Genomic DNA, 27,683 nt, shown 5'->3' with positions numbered 1-27,683 from the left:
TAACAATATTAACAGAAACGTTTCTATTTTGGATATTTTTAATTTAGGTTTTATTCTATTTATTAATGCCCATATCATTTAATATTATGTACATATATATTGTATTTTAAAAAAGCAATATAAAATTGTCATTAATTTTCCATATTGTTAAAGCCTCTAAATATTATTATATATGTTCATATATAAATTTTTATATATTTTTTGTAAATAAACTCTTTTTACAAATATTTACATAATTTTAATATGAAGTATAATAAATCATATTTAATTTTGATTATTATACTTTTTTGAAAGAAATTGTATATATTTTCAAGAGCAAACAGCCTTTTATTATATATATATATATATATATATATATATATATAATGTAATATGATCATTTGATATGTATATATTACCTGACTTTTTAAACTGACTTAAAATCTATTTTGTTCCTTCACAAGAAAGCAAATAATTTAAGTCTATATTTTTTTGCAAGTGAAAAAAGTCATTATACAGTAAAAAGATGCGCATATACTTTATTTTCAAACTAACTTGCTGCCTATTTTCACATGCTCATACAACATGACCCTCTTTTTTTTTTTTTTTTTTTTTTTAATTTTTAATTTTTTTTTTTATTTATTTTTTTTTTTTAAGTTCACATGTGACATGAATGTTGATGTTTTTCCCAGGCCACCTTGCTGGCTCAGGAGATCCGGGACCGGGAGCGAGGCGGTCGGGCTCAGATCGGCGTCGTGGAGGGCGGAGACGAGCGCGAGTCGCCCGAGCTGATGAAGACCATGACGGAGGTGCTCGGGCAAAGGAGCGGCCCGCTCAAGGCCGCCGTACCCGACGACGACTCCCGCAAGGCGCACAACGCCGGCGTGAGGCTCTACCAGTAAGGACTCTCCGTTCATTCAAACTTTAGATCAGAGGTGGCAGAAGTACTCACAACATAGTTCCTTGGCACAGTGATGCCACAAGAGATGCAGCAAAGCCCTACTTTTGTCTAAATGAAAAAAAAAAAAGTAAAGCCCTAAGTAAGTAAAAGTAATGGAGGAAAAAAAAAAAAAGTAAAGCCCTATTTTTGTCTAAATGAAGATGCTCAACTCACTCTTGGTTGCAAAGACCAACGACAGTTGGTCTTTGCAACCAAGATGTCATAAGACTAAAGTAAAGCAATATTTTTGTCTATGTGAAGCTCTCAACTCACTTCAACATAGTTCCTTGACACCACGATGCCACAAGATGACGGCAAAACACTACTGTAGTCAAAATGAAGCGCCTCAACTCCCTTCAACGTAGTTTTCGGCACCAATATGCCACAAGATGGTGTCAAAGTAATACTTTTATAGCTTTGGCCTGAGCACAAAAATGTAGGGGAGCTTGCCAATGCCGAACTGTGAAAATGTGCGGGTTTAACTGTATCTAAAAATGTTTTGTACTTGTTACTTTCTACCACTGCTATTGACATGCATAAACGGTAATTGTGTGTGTGCGCGCTTCTCCTCAGTGTTTATGACGTCAGTGGGAATCTGGTGGTTCAAGAGGTGGCCACGCAGCCACTAACCCAAGACCTCCTTCGGTCCTCTGTAAACACTTTACGCACCATCTATGAAATCTAGTGTCGTTGCTGGTGGATTTATTTGATTTGGTCAATCTGTCAGGACTGCTACATCTTGGACCACGGGGGCTCCAGCGTAATGGTGTGGAAAGGAAAACACGCCTCCAAGGAGGAGAGACAGGGTGCTCTGAACCGGGCGGTGGTGAGCGGCGAGCCCGGCAAAGGTTAATCATTCACAAGAAGCCACCGAGCAGCCGTTCCGTTCTGTCTGCGTGCCAGGGTTACATCAAGGCCAAGAAGTACCCGGCGAGCACCAGCGTGGAGGTGATGTGCGAGGGCGGCGAGTCGGCCGTGTTCAAGCACCTGTTCAAGGAGTGGAGGGACAAGAATCAAACGCAGGGACTGGGCGCCACGCACACCCTGGGCAAGATAGGTAAGCCCCGACAAAAAAAAGTGGAATTGAAAATTGAAATCAAGTCGAAATAACAATCAAATAAAATAGAAAAAACAAAAATGTGTTTATAATTGAATTAAATCAATACAATAATAATTGAAATACATAATTCAAAACAAGAAATAAAATGCAAAAAGGCGGCACGGTGGCCGACTGGTTAGAGCGTCAGCCTCACAGTTCTGAGGACCCGGGTTCAATCCCCGGCCCCGCCTGTGTGGAGTTTGCATGTTCTCCCCGTGCCTGCGTGGGTTTTCTCCGAGCACTCCGCTTTCCTCCCACATCCCAAAAACATGCATTAATTGGAGACTCTAAATTGCCCGTCGGCATGACTGTGAGTGCGAATGGTTGTTTGTTCCTATGTGCTCTGCGATTGGCTGGCAACCAGTTCAGGGTGTACCCCGTCTCCTGCCCGATGACAGCTGGGATAGGCTCCGGCACCCCCGCGACCCTAGTGGGGAGCAGCGGCTCAGAAAATGGATGGATGAAAATGCAAAAAAATACCAATTACGTAAATACATAAAATAATATATACAATGAAACAAAACTAAAATAGGAAAGTAAATGTAATAATAATAATAAAGGGCCATATATTATTTATCAGGTAGTACTTTGTGTAAAAAGTTGGAGAACCACTGGAATAGATGTTGAGCCCATTTCCGTCTCTCCCCAGCAAAGGTAGACCAGGTGAAGTTCGACGTGCTGGAGCTCCACGCTCGTCCCGAGCTGGCGGCGCAGCAGCGCATGGTGGACGACGCCTCGGGGGAAGTCGAGGTGGAATTTTCAACAGTGAAACCTGCTCCTCCAATGTACGGATGAAAACATTTCACGTGTATGTCAGGTGTGGCGCATCGAGAATTTGGAGCTGGCGGAAGTCAACCCGAGAACATACGGACAGTTCTACGGCGGCGACTGCTACTTGGTGCTGTACACGTATCGCGTATCTAACAGGGAGCAGCACATTCTCTACATGTGGCAGGTTAGGTTGTTTCAAACGCATTCCTGCTTCTGTTTGTTCCGATGAAGTCCTTTCCAACGTTCTTCTCCCGCCAGGGGCGTCACGCCACCAATGACGAGGTGACGGCGTGCGCCTATCAGGCCGTGCACGTGGATGCCAAGTACAACGGCGCCCCGGTGCAGGTCCGTGTGGTCATGGGAAAGGAGCCCCGCCATTTTCTGGCCATCTTCAAAGGCAAACTTATCATCTTTGAGGTACGCCTAATTTAGTTTTTGTCAGTAGTGGGAAGTAATGAAGTACAGATACTTTATTGCTGTACTGTAATTTAACTATTTTTTTGTGCAGAGGAGTTTTCCCCCCCAAAACTAATCTAAATGGGTATGGTATATAATTGATAGTCAACATAAATGTTTACTTTTTGCATTTTTACTTCAGTACATTTTCAAGTCTGTAGAGAATCAGCAGTAATACCATTTGTCTTTCTTTCAACTTTGTGACATAAATTAAACCCACTTGTATACTGGTCATCAGTAATATTCTCATTTATTTAAAAAATGGTTTAAATTAATAAAATAAAAATGAATATAATGAAAACTAAACAAAAGGTTTAATTAAAGAAATAAAATGATATCACTTATAATATTGATAATAATCATCATCCTCATCTTAATGATGATTAACCAAGTAAATTCTAATAAAATAATCCAATAAAATGGATGAAATAAAGTAAAACAATGCAAATTTAAAAAATGTAAAAACTAAACTAATAAAAAATAACATAAATAACCAAGTAGTTTTAAAATAAATAAAAAGAATAATCGAAAAAGAAAATGAAATAAAATAATAAATACAATAAAATAAATGAACTGAAAATTATCTTCGGGGTGGGGTACTCAAACTAAAAGATTATATAATGAAAAGAAATGAATTAAAAATGAATTAAATCAAAATGCAAATGAATTACATTAAATTACAATGAATTAAAATAAAGTGGCAGAGTAGTGGTTCACCTTTCTGTCACACAGTCGAAAGGGTTCCAATCTCGGCCCAGAACGTCCTGTGTGGAGTTTGCATGTTCTCCCCGTGCTTGCTTTCTTTGGCTACAGCTTCCTCCCTCATTTCCAAAAACATACATGGTAGGTTAAATTGAAGACTTTAAATTGTCCGTTTATGGAATAATATTATTCCAAAAATGCATATAAAAGAGGCCTAATAGAAGCCTCCCCCAAAACTTGATTGAAGTAAACAAATGCTGCCGTGTGTGTGTAGGGTGGCACCGGTCGACCCGGCGTGGTCAACCCCGTGGGCGGAGCCAGGCTCTTCCAGGTTCGAGGGACCAACGAGCTGAACACCAAGGCCACCGAAGTGCAGGCCAGGGCGTCGTCCCTCAACGCCAATGACGTCTTCCTGCTCAAAAGCGACCACTCGTGCTACCTGTGGTACGGAAAGGTCGGTGCTCGTGTTACGACCGCGTGATTGTTGTTATTAACGCGAACGGATTTGAATGTAAACGGGTCGGGTTTTTCTGTCTCCAAGGGTTGCAACGGGGACGAGAGGGTGATGGGCAAAGCCATTTCTGACGTGCTCTCGAAGCAGGACAAGCAGGTGGTGATGGAGGGTCAGGAGCCTGCTGATTTCTGGGTAGCCCTCGGAGGGAAGGCCCCCTACGCCAGCGACAAGAGGTAAACCCAGAGGATATATATACTGCACAATTGCACAGTGGGGAAGTCATAATTTGATCCCCTGCTGAATTTGTAAGTTGGCTCACTCACAAAGACATGAACAGTCTCAAGTTTTGATGGTTGTTTTTTGGTTTCATCTGACTCTGGATAAAGTCACAATAACAATAACATCAAAGTCACAATAACAATCCCCATTTTCCCCCCAGCTTCCAGAAGGAGGAGCCTCTTCACAGCCCTCGCTTGTTTGAATGCTCCAATCAGACGGGTCAGTTTCGGATGACCGAAGTGGACGACTTTGCGCAGAGCGACCTGGATGAGGAGGACGTCATGCTGCTGGACACCTGGGAGGAGGTGACGCGTCACACCCGCTCCATTTCCTTTTTTCTTATGTGTCAGCCAATCCTGTTCAAGACTACAATTGTGCTCCCCCAGCGATCTGCGTGTGCCTCTCAAGACCTATGCGTTTTCTTTGGCATTCTGAGGCCTATTCCAAACATGAGAATATATTCTTTATCCTTTGCGAAAATGTATTAATATTACAGTAGCTCACTGAGTCAGTTGTGAAACACTTCTTCATATGTGCCTCTGTCAGTATTGTACTTCAGCCAGGTGGCCAAGGCACACACATCAGAAGGAGCAGCACAATGTCCATTGAATTGGAGCAAATACAGTAATGCGGCAGCAACTGTTTAATAAATTTTTTTTTTCCTTATTTGCTGGGAGGCTGGAACAGATTCATTCGGTTTCCATTAATTTCTATGGGAAAAGATGATATGAAATATGAGTGTTGTGCGTCACGAGCGTGGTCATGGAATAAACTAAACTTGTATCTCAAGGCACCACTGTATTACACACCCAAGCCATTAAATAAGTGCATTCTCCATAATGTGTTCCCTTTAAATGACAGGCAGTAATTATAATTCATATGCCCACAAAAGCACTGTACATGATTTGTTTTTTAAAGAATATGAATCTTCCTCAGATTTTCCTGTGGGTGGGAAGCTCTGCCAACCAGGACGAGACCAAGGAGGCGTGGAACTCTGCCCGCGAGTACCTGCGCACCCACCCGGCGGGCCGCGACACCAACACGCCCGTGGTCTCCGTCAAACAGGGCTTCGAGCCCCCCACATTCAGCGGCTGGTTTCACGCGTGGGACCCTCACAAGTGGAGCGTGAGTAGACGAGAAACTAACATGTGGAGCCAATCATCTCAAAGACGATGAAGATGACAAGTCCGTTCATTTTCTTGTCAACAGGCGGGGAAGTCCTACGAGCAGATGAAGAAGGAGCTGAACAACGACGTGTCGCTCTCACAGATCAATGTTGTAAGTGATTGATTAAGGCCTATTATTCTTTTTCTATAAGAAATTTGCACGCCACTGACTGTACTGGCAGAAAAACATCTATGATTCATCAAGGTTTCTGTCACTAAAGAAGGGGAACATTTTTTCCCCCCCATTAAAAACGATCGTCTTGCAAAAACCATACAATATACAATATATATGATATTTTTCCAACAATACCAATAATATCATGTTGCCATCATTGTGTGATATATGTATTGGAAGAAAACCATCTGCAATACATTACGATATCGATTTAAATGAAAAAGTCATCTCGCAATAGCAATACGATTCACCAGTAGCAATATTTTGACAACGTTACCAATGATGTCACGATATTGCCATTGTGCAATATTAATATGTTACCTCACCATATCTATATAACTAAGGAAGGGAAACGTTTTTAATATTTTTTACAGTTGAATATTTTTCGGCGGCACGGTGGACGACTGGTTAGAGCGTCAGCCTCACAGTTCTGAGGACCCGGGTTCAATCCCCGGCCCCGCCTGTGTGGAGTTTGCATGTTCTCCCCGTGCCTGCATGGGTTTTCTCCGGGCACTCCGGTTTCCTCCCACTTCCCAAAAACACGCATTAATTGGAGACTCTAAATTACCCATAGGCATGACGGTGAGTGCGAATGATTGTTTGTTTCTATGTGCCCTGCGATTGGCTGGCAACCAGTTCAGGGTGTTCCCCGCCTCCTGCCCGATGACAGCTGGGATAGGCTCCAGCACGCCCACGACCCTAGTGAGGAGAAGCGGCTCAGAAAATGGATGGATGGATGAATATTTTTCATATTTTTCCAATGATTTATTATAATTTTTTTTGGTCACAAATCCTACTAAATTAAAACATATTACCCAGAACATCCTACCAGAAGAGACTTGTATCAGTCACCCAGTGATGTTTTATTTTTCTGAAATTGCTTATTTCAAAACAGAACTAAAGAGTGTCAGTTTTCTACGAATTTTAGCCAGAACGCTCTCTTGGCATCATGTGTGTCACTCGCTTCCTTCTCTCGTGCCCTGCAGAACCTGAACAACACAACTTTGAATTCAGGCGGGGGTGGTTACCAGGCTCCCGGAGGCCCCATGAGCCCCCCTCCATTCTACAGGGGCCATTTTGGGGACTCGTCCCCCCACACCAGCAGCCCGACTACATCCCACCCATCCTTCACGGCCCCCGGGAAGCACGTGGCCTCCGAGCTCCTCATCAACAAGCCCGCCTCGGAGCTCCCTCCAGGCGTGGACCCCTGCCACAAAGAGGTCAGAGGGCTGAATATCGGTTGTGCACTAGGGGGCAGTGTAAGTGATCTGTAACCTCGTGTTCTCGATCTCAGAACTTCCTGTCGGATGACGACTTTGAACGGCTGCTCGGAATGGGCCGCTTAGAATTCCAGCGCCTGGCAATTTGGCGGCAGAACGAGCTGAAGAAGAAGGCGGGGCTGTTTTAATGCCGTCGAACCTTTTTGAACCAGATTGAAACCCGCGATGAAAAGTTTTTACACCCCCCGGTTAAAACCATAAATACACCACAAACTATGAAAAAAGTTGAAATTTTATTTTTATTTTTCACTTCAATATACTTCCTTGGCACCAATTACTGGAGTACTTTCCTATTTAGACAAGACTATGGCGGCATCTTGTAGCAAGAGCACAAAAAATGCAATTAGATGAAAAGCTGAACATAATTTCCACAGAAAATAACACAAACAGGTGAATTTGTGAATAGCAATTAGTGAAAACAATAGTGCATAGGCGGTGCTTCACTGTTTTTCATTATTTATTCATTTATGTAATTAAACAGTTTATTGATATTGTAAATGATCAAATAAAAATAGTAAAACTTTTTTTTAATTAATTAGAGGTAAATTAATCATAAGTCTATTCTACAATTTCTATCATTAAAATAAACTATTTTACAAATTAATTTTGTACCTAATTTATGATGTTGGCGGCACGGTGGCCGACTGGTTAGAGCGTCTGCCTCACAGTTCTGAGGACAGGGGTTCAATCCCTGACCCCGCCTGTGTGGAGTTTGCATGTTCTCCCCGTGCCTGCGTGGGTTTTCTCCGGGCACTCCGGTTTCCTCCCACATCCCAAAAACATGCATGCTAGGTTAATTGAAGTCTCTAAATTGCCCCTAGGTGTGAATGTGAGTGCGGGTGGTTGTTTGTTTATGTGTGCCCTGCGATTGGCTGGCAACCAGACCAGGGTGTACCCCGCCTCCTGCCCGATGACAGCTGGGATAGGCTCCAGCACGCCCGCGACCCTAGTGAGGAGAAGCGGCTCAGAAAATGGATGGATGGATGGATATATGAAGTTTCCATTTTAAAAGTCAAATATGGCTGTTGCACACAAACGTTTGCCCACCTCTTGGTTATAATTAAAAAAAAAAAAAAACATTCTCAGCTGAAAAAGTAATTTAATACCTAATTTAATATATTTTATATACAGGGTCTCTGCATGTTTAGGGAAGGAAATAGGACCACTCGGAATGGGCGACTGCAGGGCTCAATCTTATACCATGGTTAAAAGATTTGCAATCCTATTATTTTGTTTATGTATATCATCGAATAAGTATTACAAAAATCAATCACGGGAAGTGACGGTGATTGCCTCCGTTCATGGATGAATGTTTTAATCTTCCAGGGAACTACTGCCATGTGAGTTCCGGTGGGGGTGATTATATATAATTAAGGCAATCTTTTGCGTGTGCAGAGTGACAACATTTCTACTCATTAGTGAATGATGCCCTCTGTTGCTAACAAAAACAGTGGCACCTCAACAACTGCAATCATATTATATTGTACTGTATTCAATACTGATGAAAATCAACCAGAGGATGTAATTCACATGACTTCAGTTCATGGATGGCAGTCACATTCCACCGAGCCCATTTAAACTTAGATTCTAACCAGAACAGCAGCACTTAATCAGTGTTGCAGACAAATTAAAGTGTGGAGTCTTAGCTGCATGTTGAAAAGGACTTTCCCTGTGCTGTTGTAAAGACGATCGTTGACACGTGGTTGGGGAACGTTGGAGCTGAAACCAGCTGAACTTGCACTAACCAAATAAGTGGCAGGTAAACAACAACTGCAATCATATAACTGTATGTTGATGTACTGTAATAAAAAATACAAACCAGAAAAAAAACAAAAACTGCCAACAGAAGTATCTGGAATTATTTCAGTTCATGGATGCTATTGTTCACACGCCGCTGAGCCCATTTGAACTCTGTTAATAAACCAAAAAGCAGTACCCACGGTAAGTGATCAAAATTTTTGGGGCATGTTCCGGGGGGGTACGCCATGCGTCTTAATTAAGGATAATATAAGGCCTTCAATTTTGCAAAAGTCTCCAAAAGGTATTTCATTTCGAAGACGAAAAAGATCATGACAAATTAGTCCGTCCACGTTGGATTTTATGTTTCCAAACTGGTAAGCAGAGCTGCATTGAGTTTTGTTGAATGGACAGATTAGTCTTATCTTCTGAGAGGCAGCACACAATTGATTGCTCGGTGAAGTTGTCAACATGGGGCTGGTGGGGGGGGATTTGTGTTTGATTATGTGGCTATACGACACATTCACACAGTGTAGTGTATGAAGTGTTGCCTCCAAGAGTGAAAATGCTTTTATTGTCTTCTCGGGCCTCCTTTAATACAATACAACGACAATACCTTGCTGAAGCTGATGGTTTTATTTGAGAAGTAGTGTAAAAATACAGAGAGACATGCAATTGTTTGGATTATCAATCGGAGAATTTGCCTCAATGGGGAAAAAAAAACTCCATAATAGTAATTCAGGTTTTAATACACAGTTGATTACTTGACATAACAACCCCCAAAAATGAGGCTTTGTGCGTTAGGATGACAAAAAAAAAAGTCACATTAGATTTGCTGATACAGTCTAGTAATGGACAATCAGATCATATGTTTAGACAAAAATATAAGAAACGTCATAAAAAAGCCTCAGTGTAGCCCGTCAGAAAAGTCCATCCATATAAATTAAATACGATCCTATTCAATATTCACTGCTCCAACCTGAGGTTATTGCCCCCAGTGGGACAAATATATTTGAATACTTTCTTTACCCGTTCATCTCGGCTGTGTTATTATGCAAATGTTGTTGGATTAAAAAAATAATAATAATACAAAAACTGATATGAGTGGAAAATTTAGTTTCTTCCGCACTATTGAGTGTCCAGGAGCATGATGTGCAAGAATAAGCCGGCGGACGAGACCACATCGCCGTTCTTGTTCAGGAGCGGAACGTGGCGATAACCTAGGAAAAGTAAAATAAATATATATATATATATATATATAGATATAGATATATATAGATAGACAGATAGATAGATAGATAGATAGATAGATAGATAGATAGATAGATAGATAGATAGATAGATAGATAGGGATAACACCAAATTTAACACACCTGCTCCCAATCACACACATGTGACACTTCGTGATACACTCATGAGTCAAACGACACCGGCAAGGGAAAATGGTTAACTGGCTAATTTTCAGCCTGAGGTTTACTCACTTTTGTTGCAAGCGGTTTTGACATTAATGGCTGTGTGTGTTATTTTGAGGGGACAATACATTTACACTTATACAAGCTGTACACGGACTGCTATAGATTTGAGCAGTGTCATTTCTATAGTCATGTCACATTAAAAGATATCGTCACGATAAAAAGAAAACTTTAAAAAATATATATTTTTGGGCAATTTTTTACATTAGAAACACAAAAGAAAAAAGACGTATCAATTCTATTTCACAAACAAAAAATGTTTTTGTGCGAGATGCTCATTACCGTTCTGTACGCAGGTGAGCGGCAGGCAGTACTGGCCAATGAGATCGTTGGCCGACGTGGCGTCGTAGTCCTCCACCACCAATCGCAAAATGACCAGCTCGGGGACGGATATGTCGAATTGGAACCGTTCATTCCACATGGGGTTGAACCCTATACAAAAAAAAAAAAAAATGAATATAGTATGTAACACCAGGGGCGCTTCTGTATTCGTGTATGTGTGTCTTTGAGCAGTTCACCATTGTTTTCGATGTAGTGCGTCTCCTTGCTGGCATTGTCTGCCCGCACGCCGTGCACCTCCACCCTCACCAGGGGGTCCACGATGGATTTCTGTTTATCAACGTTGAGTTTGGGCAACTGTTGGGCCGAGATCACCTACATGGCGTCCCATAACACAACAATTACAATGGGAATAACTTTTCAAAGGCCGGGATGCAATAGTATATAAAAAGTTCCTTCCCATCCATCATTGCGCGAGGAAGTTGGCAACTTACAACCATGCGCCACATACACACAGTGTAGTGTATAAACTCAAACATATACAAGTACAAATTACAACTTGATGCTCTCTCTCCTAATATTGGAAAAAAAATTACAACTTGATGCTCTCTCTCCTAATATTGGAAAAAAATTTTTTTAAAAATTCTCCACTATAAAAAAAACATGGAACAATCTTTACATTTTGGCAAAAGTTACTTTTTTTTGTCAAATGAAGTCTTTTTCTGGACGAGTACATTTTTTTTTATTAGAGCAACTTTTTCTACTATTAAAAATCTTTTTGGCTGTGCGGTGGGCAACTGGTTAGAGCGTCAGCCTCACAGTTCTGAGGAGTGTGGTTCAATCCCCGGCCCCGCCTGTGTGTAGATTGCATGTTCTCCCCGTGCCCGCGTGGGTTTTCTCCGGGCACTCCGGTTTCCTCCCACATCCCAAAAACATGCACGTTAATTGAAAACTCTAAATTGCCCGTAGGTGTGAATGGTTGTTTGTTTGTATGCGCCCTGCGATTGGCTGTCAACCAGTTCAGGGTGTACCCCGCCTCCTGCCCGATGACAGCTGGGATAGGCTCCGGCACGCCCGCGACCCGAGTGAGGAGAAGCGGCTCAGAAAATGGATGGATGGATTAAAAATCTTTTCATGTAAAATATTTTTTCTCCTATTGTGTTTGCCCCCAGTATTATAAAATATTTTAAAATTTAGATTTTTATCTGTGATGACTTTTTCTCCAAATAGTAGAAAAATATCATAAAATTGTCACTTTTTCCCTCCTAATATTACTGGGTTTGTCTCATGAAATTACAATTTTCTTTCTCATGGATTAAATTATTTGCTCGTAATATTATTATTTTTTCTTGTAATAGAATTGTTTCTTGTGAAATTATGAATTTTTGTCCTAATTACATCCTTAACGTTTTCCTCCTAATATTAGTAATTTCTTGTAAAATGAAGACATTTTTTCTTATTTTTAATTTTTCTTACACATTTTTCTCTCTCATGGAACTAGAATGTTTTTTCCCCTATTTTAATTTGTTTCTTGTCCTTCTCAAAATGTTAAGGTTTTGATGTGAAATTCCAACTTTTTCATTTTTGTTTCAATTTCTTCTGTGTTTTCAGGCTCCAGACAGTAGTTGGTGTTGCATCGTTGTACATTTTCTTTCGAAGAATGAAAAGTTTTTTTTCGTTATTTCTTTTTTATATTAGGAGAAAAAACTAAACGTTGAAGCCTGGTGAGCGTGTCTGCTAAAAGCCTCACCATGACATGGAGGGACTTCTTCTTGAGCCAGGATCCCGCAGAAAGGACGTTGGGATCGAACTGAGACCTGGCGTCTCTTTGGAATTCCGGCTTGAGGATGTAGCCGCACATACCGTTGGGTAGGAAGCGTCCCTGGTTGATGTGCATCTCTTTGTTGGGGGTCTGGAAGTTGAGGGCCACTGCCAATGCAACGTTCATGTTACTTTCAATGGAAGTAGATTGTTGGAATTGCGAATGGGGAATAGGAATGGAGGGACACACCTATTTGGCAACCAGCGTTCCACATAGGTACCGGGTTGTAGTTGGAGGAGTCGGTTCTGGAGCCGGCAGGGTAGATCCGGCTCAGCTTGTCTATGTTGTGGTGGATGAAGGCAGTGGCTGCAAGGTTTGGTTACAACACACTTTGTTCAAATGGGACATACTGGTAAATTCCTATATCAATGGCTTGTACGCAAATGTTTTCTCGTTAAAAAAAAAAGAAATAATAAATTCACCTAATTTATTTTTCAGTCATAGAATGAACTTTTTTGTTATATTACATTTTAATTTTTTTAAATGATCAAAATATTATGCATTTTTATCATCAAATTACAACTTTCTAAAATCCTGATCTTACGTAATGATCTTGTGAACTCAATATTTCTCTATTTCTTTTCCTCTGCGAATTTTGACTCTTTTCTCCCAATATAAAATGATCTCGTTAAATTACTCCTTTTCAATTTATTTTTTTAGAAGAATTATTTTCTACTACTGTTAAATAATAATAATAATAATAATAATAATTGTCCTGTAATTATTTATTTTCCTTTAAAAAAAAAAAAAAAAAAAGAATCACAATTATTTTCCCCCTAATGTTACACACATTTTCTCATAAAATGCATCTTCCTCTGACTACAACAAATTTCCTCATATGATTCTGCCATCTCTCATATAATTCTGACATATTCTTCTATTGTAACATTGTCCTCATAAAATCTTTTCAAGTATTTCAAAAGTGACTCAGGCGTTAGCACAGATTAGCATTGATTAACTGCACTAACATTATTTCTGAAGCAGCACATACTCAAATGTTTGACTGAGATGCGGACATGAGTGTATATCTGTACATCAATTGATAAATGTAATTTGACGTCTTAGTGATGAAGTGCTGCCTCTACTAGTGAAAACACAATCCATGATTTTACTGTCTGTCACAGAGATGTTATGAAGACACCTGGGAACCATTTTAAATAAAGAATGAAAAAAAAAAAAGAATAATATTTCTCTTGGTGGTCACCTGAGTTCTCAGCCAGGTTGAAGGCTTTGCTCTCCTTAAAGGAGGACATCTCGTAGAAGTCCAGCTTGTCCCTGGCATGTTCGAAACCATTGAAGTGGACACTCTTGCAGTAGACAACCACGTCTGACAGCTCCCTGGCCAGTGTGAGCTTTGATTTCTGAAAAGAAAGTGGTGATAATAATAAAATTCGGAAGTTTTTCTTGTGAAATGGCATTTTTTTCCCCCTCATAGACAACAGGTATGTCTCACTAAATTAAATAAACTCATTCTAATTTATTGAGATGGCATACCTAAATAAATTGCGGAACAGAAGCCTGCAGATGACTATAGATCTGATTTATTCTAAATTGTCCGTAGGTGCGATTGGTTGCTTGTTTATATGTACCCTCTGATTGGCTGGCGACCAGTTCAGGCTATACCCTGCCTCTCGCCCAGAGTCAGCTGGGATAGGCTCCAGCACACCCGCGACCCGAGTGAGAATAAGCGGTACGGCTAATGAATGAATGAATGCTCTTTTCTAATTTATTGAGATGTACCTGTACGTCTAACTGAATTGGGGCAATGACGTCACGTGACGTTTTGCACGTTTTCCGCACATAGTCAACTCACGTGTGCCCAAGAAGCCAGCGGCGCAAACACAATGGACGTTGACGACTCTTGACGAGGGATTGGCATACTTAAACTGGAAATACAATCACTACTTCCGAGTTTCTCTCAAGATGACAATACTAAGGTTCGTTGTACACTATGCACACACACACGCACCTTCATGGACAATCGGCAGGGTTGCTACAATCTGTGTCTCTAGCCTACCTACCTACCTACCTACCTACCTACCTACCTACCTACCTACCTACCTACCTACCTACCTATCTATCTATCTATCTATCTATCTATCTATCTATCTATCTATCTATCTATCTATCTATCTATCTATGTCTATCTGTCTGTCTGTCTGTCTGTCTGCCTGCCTGTCTGCCTGCCTGCCTGCCTGTCTGTCTGTCTGTCTGTCTGTCAAGAGTCTTTAAAGAAGTGTGCTGAGAATGGTGTGCTTGTTTATATTTAGCTGGTTATTTGGCATGTCAAGTCTGCTCTAAGTTGCTCATTCAATGTGCCTTCAACTACTCTCATATTTAAGTAATTTTTTTCATGTTGATGACATCATTCTGTTGTGTGGCATACATTACCAATTAATGGGTACGGTTAAGCTAATGCTTTGTTTTTGTACTATGGATAAGTGATATTCCTGCCACTTGACAGCTGCTGAAATTAACTAAAAAGTTACTTTTTTCAAATTTAATTACTTTCGAAATCAAGTAATCAGTAAAGTAACTAAGTTACTTTTTCAAGGTAACTGTGGCAACACTGCCAGTAATGGTCTCACATTTTCTTTTAATGGCTTATGATGACTTCACACACCTTTTGGGGAGGTTTTTGTCCATTTTCTTGCTCCGCTGCCTCGTCCTCCTCGGACACCGTGCCCTCTGAGATTGTGTTGTTGTTGTTGTTAAATGCGGCGTCCAGTTTGTTCAGGCGCTTTCCCTTGACCAGAAACTTGCCTTTCAGCTCCTGCAGAACGCAAAAGACTTTGGGAAACTATCCTCTAAAACAGTGGTTCTCAAATTGGGGTTCAAAGCTTTACTTTGAGGCACGCTAAATGTAATAACCAATTGGTTAAAATTCTGACTCATTTTCTCATTTTTTTCCTCATGAAATAAAAAAAAATTATAATCAAAATACTTTTTTTTTTTCATATTAAGTTTTCCTTGTGATTTTTTTCACCTAATATTCAAATATTTCACATGATTTCAAGATGGCAACTCGCAGCAAAGTCGTCAGTGTCTACATATTAGAGGATAAATTGGTCGATATATAGGCATACGTTGCCTTGTCCGATTTCATGAATGAGCCTGAAGACTAAATGATGTTACTCCTCATATTATTCATTCATTTTTACCATGTCTTGGAATGCCTACTGGCGTTTATTCCTGCCTTTGAAATTGGAAGCTGTTGGATCATAGTTAAAATCATGTGACCAGAAGATGGGTTTTGATTGGCCACCTGACTCTCTGCCCTTAGCACCAAGCTCAAGTAGCGCGCACGGTGAGATTTCGCTTTATGAGGCAAAAAATATTATATATAATATAATATAATATACATTTTAGATATTCGTCTCAAGGCCTCGTGAGGCAGAAAACTCACTGAAAAATCTCTCTAATTACTTTTTATTCAGCAGATGGCACCAGTGTGAGGCAGGTTTTAGCTAAATTTAACCCGCTAGACGCTTTCTTGATAAATAATCGCGAGAGGGATCGGAAAAGTCGTAAATTTGTCAACAATGACAGTGCTTTTGTAAACTGGCTGATATCTGTTTGCAGCCTCTAAATGTTGTAATAGAGTGTCTCAAGTAGGAAAAAGGCCACACACACTAACCTCTGGTGAGGGAAAGGTGGTGGGTACAACGTTCCCAAGGGGCTTCGTGACCAAAGCGTCCCCCAGGATTGAGATTATGTAGTGGGCCATGAGCTTCTGCTGGTCCACGCTGCAGTGGTTCTCCAAGGACAGGATGACCGGGTAGTCCGATGTCTGGGTGAAGGAGTGGATGCCATGTTAGCAAAAAAAAAAAAAAAAAACCTGGAATGCTACAATTTCCCAGCAAGGTAAGATAACACTTATTTAAAACTATTCAAAACAATATTTATTTCATGGCTGGATTGTCAGTCAGTAAATGCTCCTGGTGTTACTTACAAAAAAGGCCAAATACTCTACGCTGCCAACACTGCCGTTTGAGTACGCTTGTGTGTGTGTGTGTGTGTGTGTGTGTGTGCATGTGTTGACCACAAACTGCACTCGTTGTGGTGCTTTTTCAGTTTGAGAGATGTTTAGGGTGTTACATATACAGTTGTAATATGCCGGCTACTGGTGTTTTGTGGACATTGATGACATTGCTTCAATAATTTCTTTCTTTAAATTATGTGTTTAGTTGGTTATAGCTGATCATACTGTGTTTGCTGTTGGTTAGGGTTGACATGATGATTACGTGTGTTAGTGCTGCATGAGTAGAGTATAGGATTATCAAAAATATGTAGCAATAAGTACTGTAATAATAATCCCCCCATGCATTTCATGCGCCCCCCTTAATTCACTGCCATTGACGGCTGTAGAAGTCAAATCTCCATGTGAACTGGGAAGGCTGGCATTAAATGAGTTAAGACTGAAGTCTGGTGACGGTGATGGCAGGCACCCGAAAGGCGTAGTCTTTAATGGCCTTGATGACGTCCCTGAAGAGGATTTTGGAGGTGAGTGTGTAGCCGTGGTAGATAACGGGCTCTCCATTGGCGCCGTCCCAACAGTCCAGCTCCACGCAGCGGCAACTCTTCATCAGAGCTCTGAATAAAAAACGAAACTCTACGCCTGAGTAAATCAATGCCTACTACTCTGCTGAAAATAAAGGCCCCAGGTCGCATTTCAATTAAATGCCAAATACTGCGGAGTTGACTAAATGCTTGCAGCCCTACTTCAAATAAATGCCCAGTAGTCTGCAATTGAGTCAATAAACGCAGTCCTGTGCTGAGAAAATAAATGTCCCTCGCCTTACATCAGATAAACACCAAGTACTGAGTAAATGAAAGCCTAGTATTTTGCAATTGAGTAAATAAATAACCCCCGGCCTTATTTCAAATAAATGCCTAGTACTCTCTGCAGTTAGTCAAAATATGCCCTATTTTCTTTACCTGATGTAGGCCTCGGTGCTGCTGGGTCCTTTGAGCTGGTCTTTGGTCAGGTACGTGTTATGCGAGGAGGAAATGTAGTAATGGCTGAGAGGCTGCGTCATGTCCTGGCAAAGGTTCTTGTAGGCAGGGTTGAAGATGTTGCAGTCTTCGTGCTGAAGGTACATCTGGAAGCCGTCTTTGGTCATGTGTTTATTCTGTTTGACTGAAGGGATAAAGAAGGTAAGGAGGACAAACACTGTAAGTGTTGTTTCAGTTCAATTTTCCTGATGTCTACCAACCCGTTTCATCCATCTCGTATTTTTCGATCAGTCTCAGAGCGTCCGATATGGTCGCGTCCTCTCTCTGCTCATTCAGCAGGAAGTTGAGCAGATCCGGAACGCTCAGCTGACCATCCGTTTGAGCGTAGTTCCCGTAGATTACATCTATCTCCTCTCGGTGGGTCAGAAGCTCGTAAAACGTCTTGATCTCCAAGTCTTCCAGGTAGCCCGAGTTGGACTGGTCACATTTCTACAACCCCATGTGGATTAGCTAGATGGTCTGTGCTGGCCGAAACACTAACAAAAGCACTGACCAATATATCCAAGCGAACTAATATTTGTTCCATGAAATTGTATTAGTTTATTCCCAACAGTTTGTAGGTCAAAGTGACTTAAATTATATTAGCAATGAGACTTCTTTAACCATCACATATCAAATTTGCCTCACAGGGCCAGCTAACTAGCCCACAGTAACAGCAGCATTTTCCCTTCTCTGATTGATCAGTCAGAACAAAACCTGTTACAGTGTTCCCTGACATTTGTGATTGGCTACTCACAAATTCACCTCTTCGCGGATATTTTGTTTGACTTGTCCGCCGTTATTCGCTGAAAAACTAAAAGCCAAAGGTCCAAAGCCCTGCTTAATTTAAAAGTAGTGCTTTAGCACCATCTTGTGCCATTTTTGGTGACAAGTAATTATGCCAGGTTCGTCGAGCAAAACACATCTACAACTATTTGCACACATGAATACATTTAATAATAATAGCTCTGTATGTATTGTTTTTGTCACATTATTAGATAAATATGGATTCTGAACCTCTCCAGATGACGTACGTGGCACAGTTGTGTGTAACTATATTGCGTTTTTGTATAGCATTTATGGTTTCTATAATTGCGATGTGATAGTGGTGGTAGTCGTATAAGTCCCCAAAGAAGAGACTCAGGTACCAAACGGAAGGCTTGCCACTGTACCCACCTTAAAAAGTTCTTCGGCGTACGTGTCGTCCACCTCGATGTTGATGTGTCGCAGGAAGCGCTTCAACTCCTTCAGGTTCATTTTGTTGTCGTTGTTCTTGTCCGCTTTGCGCATGCAGTCGATGATCCAGCTGGCAATCGGATGCAAGGATTTGATTTGCAATTGAACTCTCTAACTTAACATTTGAGGACATTTTTGCCAAGGATACTGTTCGCTCTTCTGTTGCCGGCTGAGGTTGCGCATGTTGGTCATGACTTTCTCAAAGCTTTTGACCCACTGATTGGCCTCCTCCTGATTGCCAGCCATCAGGTCCAAGACCTTCTTGCGGCCCTTGAAGACGATGGAGAAGCAGCGCTCTTCTTCACTCGGTTCCGTGTGTTTGTTGAAGCCCTCAGACTGGCGGCCGTTACGCACCGAGTCGATGTCGTCGACGGAGACTGCATGAAGAAAGGCAGGAGTTTGTGGAAAGGATTCTTTGGTGGTGTGCTTAAAGATGACGGTCAAGGCACACCACACACATCGATCCATCCAAACACAATCAAGAGTCTCGGTCACCCAACCAGAAGTCGATAAAACATAACCCCGACTAAGCTTGCTACCTGATTGACTCGGAGTCGGAAGTATTCAGAGTTGCCCCCACACAATTTTTACAACTGGATCAGCTTTTACCCTAAAATTTGCAAAGAAGTAGTTTCCAGTGTCCTATGAGACCAGACTGTCCTCAGGCTGGAAGAGGGAAAAATACTTTTTTATTCAACACACTGCATGATATGCTACTTCCGGCCAAAAACTGTAAAAAAACGAAAACCGGTGAGCACTATGCTATCACCACTATACTATGTCTAACTATGGACGATGAATATGACAAAGTGAAAAAAAAAAAGCAAACTATGGAAACACTTTCAAAACAGCTAACTACACATAACCAACTGCAGACGGTGAAGATTAATGTCACTGGAATCATTACAGAAACTTCTTTTATTCAAGATGGTGCATGACAAGCTGCCGAGGCTAGAAACAAAAATACGCATTATGTCTGACTGAACCATGGATTTAACTTCCTTCCTCAAACCGGACAAAGCTTCCGCGAGTGCCAGGAATTGGCTGTCTAGTATATCGACAGGAAGCAGTTTGTGTCTGCTCTTACTACTTTGGCCTTCTAGTCAAAAGGCACCGATTTAAAAAAAAAAAAAAAAATTTAAATTCCATGTTGTTGTTTGGCGGCACGGTGATACATGTTACATAATTTCTTTTCATAAAATTGGTTAGTTTTTATTCATTTTTGTATTCATTCATGTCATTACAAAATTGGTGAATAGATTTATTGTAAATGATAAAAACAATTAATAAAACAAGCTATTCCACATGTGACTTTTAAAAAATTATTTTTTTAATTCAATAATTGGTCAATTGATTATAATTACTTTTCTACTGAATAATACAAATGACAATCAATTATTTTATTAGTAAAATAAACTATCGTTGCATTAGTTTAGCCATTTTCCCGAAAAAAATTATTTATGTATTTCATCCATCCATCCATCCATTTTCTGAGCCGCTTCTCCTCACTAGGGTCGTGGGCGTGCTGGAGCCCATCCCAGCTGTCATCGGGCAGGAGGTGGGGTACACCCTGAACTGGTTGCCAGCCAATCGCAGGGCACATAGAAACAAACAACCATTCGCACTCACAGTCACAGTCACACCTATGGGCAATTTAGAGTCTCCAATTCATGCATGTTTTTGGGATGTGGGAGGAAACCGGAGTGCCCGGAGAAAACCCACGCAGGCACGGGGAGAACATGCAAACTCCACACAGGCGGGGCCGGGGATTGAACCCGGGTCCTCAGAACTGTGAAGCTGACGCTCTAACCAGTCGGCCACCGTGCCGCCTATTTATGTATTTATTTATTTTTAATTATTTATTTTTTTATTCATGTTAATGTTTGTAAAATTTATTTTATTAAATAGTTTCATTGGTTGATTGTAAATAATTAGATAACATCAGTAAAATAAACAATTTTGACAAGTTCTTTTTTATTAAATTAGTTGTTTAATGATGATGATGAAAAATGAACATTTTAAAAAATAAGAATTATTATCTCATAGAAACAATTTTACTAGACACACATTTGAACTATTCACTTTACCTAAACTACGGCTGACCTGGCCCATCTGTTCATTTTCAAAACACAATGTGGCCCTTTTGGCCCACAAAATTTTGCCCACCCCTACTTTAAAGTGTCTTACTTGGTCTGTTGCCATGTAAACACCATCCAACAAACATCTTTCTTATTGTAGATATTCCAAGTCGGGTTACATAATAGCAGCAGTTAACTTCCACCAATGTGTATTCGGTAAACAATTACGCCCCGACGGTTGAGCTTATAAAGCAGCCCCTCGAGACGTCGACTTGTGGTCGAGCGGAGCATGACATTTCCAGCACATTCCAGGGGAAGATTTGATTACCCGCCCAGTGTGCTGCCCTCATTTGAACCACTCAAATGCAGACAACAAGAGATGACATTAGCAACGATAAGACATTTTGTTCCATCTGCGTGAAGCCTCAGCTCGCTCTCACGACACTATTGTGAAACTGCTTAGTGTACGGAACAACATGCATTATGTCACCTAGCTAGCCGTTTGTGTGACAAAAACAGCAAAAATTAACATGCTTACAATCTTAGTCTTAAATCTTAAGCGTCGACTAAGCGCCATCTCATGGCATCTTGGTGCCAAGGAACTATGTCAAAGTCAGTCGCGGCGCTATTGTGTCATGCTTCGCTGCTATCTTGTGGCATCTTGATACCAATGAACTATGTTGAAGTGAGTTGAGGAGCTTCCTTTAGCCTGTTGCCGCCATCTTGTGGCAAGCATCGGCAATTATAAACCATTTAAGGGGGCATCAATTACTCGCAAGTGTTTTTTTTGTTTGTTTTTTTTACTATTAATGGAGCCGCTCGGTCCCTATCACCCATGAATAGTGCAGGTACACTGTATTCAATTTATGTTGGGAAGTGATTTGATTTTTAAAAAAAATAAATAAATACTTATAAATACTAAAAAGTGAAGAATAGTTACAATTTTCCTCGACATTTTCTGAAATCATTTTTGCAACACATGAAGTAGACATGATTTGCCTTGGTGGGCCACAAAAACAATGTGACGCAGATTGAGTTTGACGCATGTGGTCTAATAAAAGTCTTTGTTCTGTATAGAGTCCATGCGGAGGCAACACGAAAGGTCAAGCTTGAAAGTGGAGGGAGGGTGGGGGTGGGGGGGTTATGAAACCCACCCAAAAAGCCGGGCGGTGTACTCTGTTCTCAGCTGACTGCGCGCACACTTTGGAAGCTTGAAGAGGAGCGTTTGTGCAATGCTTGGGAATTTGGATGGAAAAATCTGCATCTGGAGGTGGGGAAATATGCAAGGGAAAGTCAGCGGTGAAATATTTCCCCTGCGCCATGTGAGAGAGAGAGAGAGAGAACCACATTCAAACAAACACACGACATGCTTTCCTTTGCAAAGTTAGAGCAAGTGACATGGTTGTGGTGCATCCATGTGTTCTAGAACCCCACTATCAAGTTGTGGAAGGAGGATTGCAGCACTCACATGTCTGCTTGCGCTTGAAAATCTTGTTGGACTCGTGCCACACGGTCTTGCAGTCCTCCTGCAGCCGGTAGAAGCGAGTCTTCTGCCAGGACCGGGACCGAACCTTGGTCAGCGTGCCGCCGGCCAGCAGGAACTGCAGATCCGGGTCGCCGTCCAAACCTGGGGGTAAAGGGGAGAAAATGTCGATATTAGAACTAATATAGAATATGCCAGATCTCGTTAGCATTATACATTGGTTCACTTCACTTGGCATTTTTTTCTCATGTTGTTTTGATGTTTTATTAATTTGAACAACTTGGAAGTCAATCGATGTCGCAGAACGGATTGTGTTCCACTTTTCTGATTTATTTTATTTTTTTAACACATGTAAATGCATTTACCACAATTTGAATCCTTCCCGGCTGTGTGTCTAATTACTGTCATTGTAACCTGGTCATACTACAGTATTATGCAGAAGTGAATCATTTCTTGGATTAAAAAAAAAAAAACACACCATCACAGTCACATGGCTTCAATGTAGTTCTGCATTCAGCACTATGTATGATCTTTTAATATGGAATTAGAGATGAGCAGTGGCTTACGATCAAAGGGCTGATCTCGGCGCTTACGAAAAGGCGTGCGAGGAGTCTGCTGAAAATGAGTCCAGACTTACTGACAACCGTCATGAGGTCAACAAGACGACATGGCTGTATTTATACTGCAAGGGTAAAGTGACAAAATTATATATATATATATATTATATATGCTTTCATGTGGCACAATTTAGATATGTTTCAGGCAAGCGTAAATACAAAATAATCATCATTTAAACAACGAGGGAAGAGTCAGCCCAGGCCAACGAAACACTATGTAACGTTTTTATTATTTCTGCATTATTATTTACTTTGCTTGTATTTACATCACTCGAACTTAACTGTACATTCAATCAAAACTGGACTGGACTACACTGTACACAGTGTGAATCCAGCCTCAGAGTGAAATGAGTTTAAAATGAGCCATGCATTTAAAAAATAATATTTTTTTGTTAGAAAATGCAAGCACCGTCTCATCGAGAGCACCCAGTGCTACAAGGCTTTTCCCGAAGAAAAACAAATCAGGGTCGTAGGCAGAATAGGAACATTGCTGGCATATTCTCCCCCACCTATTTTGACTGTGCCTCCGACTCGCGAGAGCTTTGAGACGTCAGAGATTTGTTCAGTTTGTGGAGAGGGGGGCTCGACACACAGCTGCACCGTGCACATTGGAGGAAATCAAGCAGATATGTGAGACCTTGTTGCCGAGTTCACTACATTTGAGAATGTTGCATGCCCTTGTACTAATGTGTGACTAATATATTATAAGAATCATATGAGTTGGGTTTTTTTTCTTTTCAGAAAGACACTGAATGAGGAATCACGCACTTTCAATCTGACAAAGCCTTATGAACCCCTAGTTACGACACTCTATTTTGGATTTTTTTTTTATTCCACTTTGAAGCTTTCAATAACAAACCCTGAGACTTTTTTTTTTTTTTTTTTTCAGCTGAGGTAGCCTTTCCAGAGAAACTCGGAAAATGTGATTAGACTACACAGTCTGTTCAGTCACATGTAGGGATGCATTACAGCCCTTAAAGTTGCAGTCGTCACTAATATAAACATGATTGGACTCTCTGGTTAACTGTTTCTATCTTTTCTAGTGTCCGTCCATCTTTTCACAGAGCTTGTCCTCATTAGGGTCGCAGGTGAGCCGGAGCCCATCCCAGCTGAGTTTTGTCGACCGTGCACACCGCTTGCCAGTGAATTGCAAGGCACAAAACGCATTCATACCGACGGACACATGTAGAGTCTTCGATGACCCCCGAACATGCATGTTCTTGGAATGTGGGAGGATGCTGCACTGCGGGAAACGTATAGACAAACAACAATTCCCCCTCTTATGTACAACTATGGACATTTTACAGACCTCAATTAACCTAACGTGCATGTTTTTGGGATGTGGACTCCCAATGTGTAGCTACAAAATGTCATAAACACTGTAAACGTCAAGGGTGATGCCACCATGAAAGGGTGTCAAAGGGGGAGTATTTTTACTTTATTGGACTTTTATTACAATGCTGTTAACATGTCTTGGACCGCGCATGACTGTTAATAATGCTAAAATGTTAATTAAAATCCACCCAGGGATGAATTGAATTACGCACTCTTTCCTATGTTTTGAAATGGTGGAGGTCAACTTCTTAGTTTGGTTTAGTTTGTAGTTTCAAGTTGTACCAAAGCAGAACACTGCGACGAGCCATTGTAATTTGTAAGTATCACTAGAGTCACTCCCGCTGGCATGATCTGGCTAAAATGTCAGAATTCAATAGGATAAGAGACAAAATATATGCCGTGTTTTTTCGTGGAAAACTGAAATGTTCTTGTTTCTCTTTTGAAATGGGCAATTGTAGAAAAATGAAACACCATATAGATCACATTGTCATTGAAGGGTGAGTAGTACTTCTTTGTACTGAAATAATGGTTAATAATGCTGACATGTTAATGAAAAACATTTCTGGAGAGCCGATGATGGCGACAGTTCCAGCCCAGATTAATTGACTTTCACATCATTTCCCATGTTTTGAAATGAATGCAAAGTCAAAAAGGTTTTCGGGTGGCTACAGCCAAATTGTACTAAGCAATAACATACAGTAGTGTGCGGCTTTGTAAGTAACCTTAAAGACAGTGTTGACTCTTTTGAGGTCTTTCTGTAAACTCAAAGAAAGAATGCATTGCTGCAGGTAATGTGGTGAACGCCTTGAAGAAACCTTGGTCAAAACTAAAAACAGCCACTTCTTCGGCCTTACACTTGATTGCGTTACTTTTAGTCATGCATTGCAAACATAGTTGCAGATCTCCTGGGTGAATGGTGAGGTGGTGGTCCGGAGGTGGGTGGTGGTCACTCACCGATACGTTTCCCGTTTTCTTGGGCCACTTTCTTCACGTGCTCCTGGTGAGCCAGTTCCTCCGACGGACTCCTTGTCGGCCTTTTTTTCCAGCACGACATTGCACAATAAATATTAAGGAGATTTTAAAATTAATAATAATAAAAAATAAAGTCGGTGCTCGGACCGCAAGAAAAGGAGCAAAGATCACGTAAAAGAGGGGCACGTAGGCGCTCCGTCACTGGGCGGGTCCGAGTTCTCGTCTTATTGCCGCGAGTTTGAGGCACCAAATTACGCGAAAAAGGAAAGAGAACGTCTCATAATCTGAGTCCATCTTTGGAATCCGTGTGTTTATGTACACACGCGCCGGCAAGATTGCAGCGGTCTTATGTCAACTCCGTGCAAGAGCATAAACAAAGGCGTCACGTGACCTAAGAGCATATGCGTCACTTGCGATGACGAACGGTCGACTGACAAGGTCGAAAAATGGACGAACACGATACTACTGAAATACAATAACTGTCAATATACGTAATATCATAATACGCAATGACCATTCAAATTGGCTCAATTACAAAGTAGAATTCGTACAGCGATGACACTGTGAATATATATTTTTGCTTTTTAACGATTCTATATTGAGTAAACGTATTTCTATATTTTTGAAGGCCCCAATTTACCTGCCCGCCATGATAATTCACGAATAAAAATGACAATTGTTTATAATAATACATTATTATTATGATTATTACATTACTACTACTACTACTACTACTACTACTAATAGTACAATTTTAAAGAGTAAATGCTTATAGTAAGCATTTTTTAAAATGTTGTGGAATATATATATACATATATATATATATATCTGGGGTGGGAAAAAATATGTAACTGTCTAATTACTATACCTGACCTCCACTACAATTTCAATCTTGCACACACCCAGGAGGGCGCTAATAATAAAAGTAACATTTTAAAGAGGAAATGCCTATATTTAACCTTTTTCTTGTGTGGAAACAAAATCATGAGTAAAAATAATGTAAATGTGTAATTATTATGCCAGACCAGTGGATATTTAAATATCGCACACCTTTGGAGGAGTACTAATAATCATAGTCAACAATAAACATCAAATTCTATTGAGGAAATGTTTATGTGTATCCTTTTTATTTTGTGAAAATATAATCATTTTATTGTGTCATGATTATACCAGAGGGCCTTTAGCCTTTTTATCTCGCTTGACCCTGGGGATGCTCCACAGTTTGTGAATCCCAGGATCAGAGCACAACAATATCTATGATTCAACTCAGGCCACGGTTGTTTTTTTGCATGGCTTTTGAGCAAACTCTTACCCAATTTTGAAAGCACATCAGCAGATTCCACTTTTATTCTTGTGCGCCCCCAGAAGGGTAGTGAATATAAAAATGTGCAACAATATCGTCAGTCCCTGTAAAGTAAAGCGCCGGATAGTGCCGAAGGTGCTCAAGTTCTTATATATAGTAGCGGGGCAGCGGCGACCGGTGTGTTTAAGCCACGCTAAAAAAAATCAGGAACACTGAAACGGTGAAAAATAGTCAAACACTATATTTTACAATTGAGTACTCCATAGTTCTCAGTCTTTCTTTTCAGTAAGTGTTTTCCAACATGTATAAGGTATTTAAAGATTTAAAAATATATATATATAATAATAATAATAATCTGAATTCACTTTACAGGGTCTTTAATCCTGCACAATGGGCGGGTAAGAAGAAAAGTTACATTCAATGGAGGAAGTGCTTGTCTGGTACTTCAATCCCTCCCTGGGACCCAAATTTACTCAAACGTGATATACTGCCATAACAATCCCCCAAAACCATGGCCCAAGATTTACAATATGTTGACCCGCGAGCCACAAATTGTTCACCCCGCTCTCCGGTAAGCGGATGTGAAATGTTGGATCAGAAGTGGAATTGGGCTGTAAATGTGTGCGTCACCCAATGCAACTCACTGTGTCTCCTGGCAGTGCCGTTGGCCTCCATTACACCCTGGTTCTGATTGTGCGCCGGCGGCCGAAAGTCCACAACTCCGTCCACGTCCTCCCTAATCCCGATCGTAATACTTGTGTGTGTATGTGTTATCCTGCAGGGAGTTCACTTTCCCCCTCCTATCCTCTCTCTCTCTCTCTCTCTCTCTCTCTCCACTCTCTGAGGTGCAGTGCGTAGCTAACAACAGTCCCGTCCAATCTATATGAGTCGGATTCAGTCCACACCCTCTACTGCCGTGCCGGTCTAACAAGTACTTTCAGGCATGCGGGAAGCAGAGCTCCCAGGAATTCAACCCATTCTATCATAGTTAAATACCTTAGCACATCCAGTACAGTAGGTGTTACATGTGCACTACCAGGGTTCTGTGATATG

At 40.9% G+C, this 27,683-nt stretch overlaps 2 protein-coding genes and 1 long non-coding RNA gene across 4 annotated transcripts in view; 2 read left to right on the top strand and 1 right to left on the bottom strand.

Annotated features, from left to right (window-relative positions):
• vill (villin-like) overlaps positions 1 to 10,258 on the top strand; it is a 17,334-nt gene extending 7,076 nt beyond the window's left edge. For both annotated transcript variants that reach the window (XM_061666556.1, XM_061666557.1), the window contains exons 7-20: positions 672 to 877; positions 1,493 to 1,571; positions 1,647 to 1,745; positions 1,823 to 1,976; positions 2,668 to 2,768; positions 2,836 to 2,973; positions 3,048 to 3,206; positions 4,222 to 4,401; positions 4,489 to 4,634; positions 4,841 to 4,985; positions 5,617 to 5,805; positions 5,890 to 5,958; positions 7,008 to 7,241; positions 7,316 to 10,258. In XM_061666556.1, the coding sequence (XP_061522540.1) occupies positions 672 to 877; positions 1,493 to 1,571; positions 1,647 to 1,745; positions 1,823 to 1,976; positions 2,668 to 2,768; positions 2,836 to 2,973; positions 3,048 to 3,206; positions 4,222 to 4,401; positions 4,489 to 4,634; positions 4,841 to 4,985; positions 5,617 to 5,805; positions 5,890 to 5,958; positions 7,008 to 7,241; positions 7,316 to 7,429 (2,013 nt within the window). In that variant the 3' untranslated portion in view covers positions 7,430 to 10,258. The remainder of the gene's footprint in view (positions 1 to 671; positions 878 to 1,492; positions 1,572 to 1,646; positions 1,746 to 1,822; positions 1,977 to 2,667; positions 2,769 to 2,835; positions 2,974 to 3,047; positions 3,207 to 4,221; positions 4,402 to 4,488; positions 4,635 to 4,840; positions 4,986 to 5,616; positions 5,806 to 5,889; positions 5,959 to 7,007; positions 7,242 to 7,315) is intronic.
• plcd1a (phospholipase C, delta 1a) lies at positions 9,654 to 27,683 on the bottom strand. The gene is made up of 15 exons (XM_061666558.1): positions 27,275 to 27,683; positions 22,389 to 22,547; positions 18,991 to 19,219; positions 18,783 to 18,912; positions 17,828 to 18,056; positions 17,550 to 17,751; positions 17,060 to 17,204; positions 16,249 to 16,401; positions 15,235 to 15,384; positions 13,816 to 13,972; positions 12,801 to 12,917; positions 12,540 to 12,718; positions 11,029 to 11,164; positions 10,793 to 10,942; positions 9,654 to 10,258 (listed from the first exon to the last, which is right to left on the bottom strand). Exons 1-15 carry the CDS (start codon positions 27,303 to 27,305, stop codon positions 10,167 to 10,169), a joined length of 2,259 nt encoding a protein of 752 aa, XP_061522542.1. The 5' UTR covers positions 27,306 to 27,683; the 3' UTR covers positions 9,654 to 10,166.
• LOC133396566 (uncharacterized) lies at positions 22,133 to 24,559 on the top strand. Its single transcript, XR_009767386.1, has 2 exons — positions 22,133 to 23,093; positions 24,101 to 24,559. It is a non-coding gene; the product is annotated as an uncharacterized LOC133396566 (long non-coding RNA).

This window comes from Phycodurus eques, chromosome 21 (genome assembly GCF_024500275.1).
Source record: "Phycodurus eques isolate BA_2022a chromosome 21, UOR_Pequ_1.1, whole genome shotgun sequence".
NCBI lineage: Eukaryota > Metazoa > Chordata > Actinopteri > Syngnathiformes > Syngnathidae > Phycodurus > Phycodurus eques.
The sequence above is the reverse complement of the archived record's forward strand: the minus strand, read 5'-3'. Positions and strand labels throughout refer to the sequence as shown.

What these genes read in the sequence shown, in the direction of transcription:
- plcd1a (XM_061666558.1), bottom strand. Translation starts at nt 27,305, where the DNA reads ATGGAGGCCAACGGCACTGCCAGGAGACACA. An exon ending in TTTCAAGCGCAAGCAGACAT is followed by an intron (nt 19,220 to 22,388) that starts GTGAGTGCTGCA and finishes TTCTTCATGCAG; the next exon opens with TCTCCGTCGACGACATCGAC. An exon ending in AGCACCGAGGCCTACATCAG is followed by an intron (nt 17,205 to 17,549) that starts GTAAAGAAAATA and finishes TTTTTTATTCAG; the next exon opens with AGCTCTGATGAAGAGTTGCC.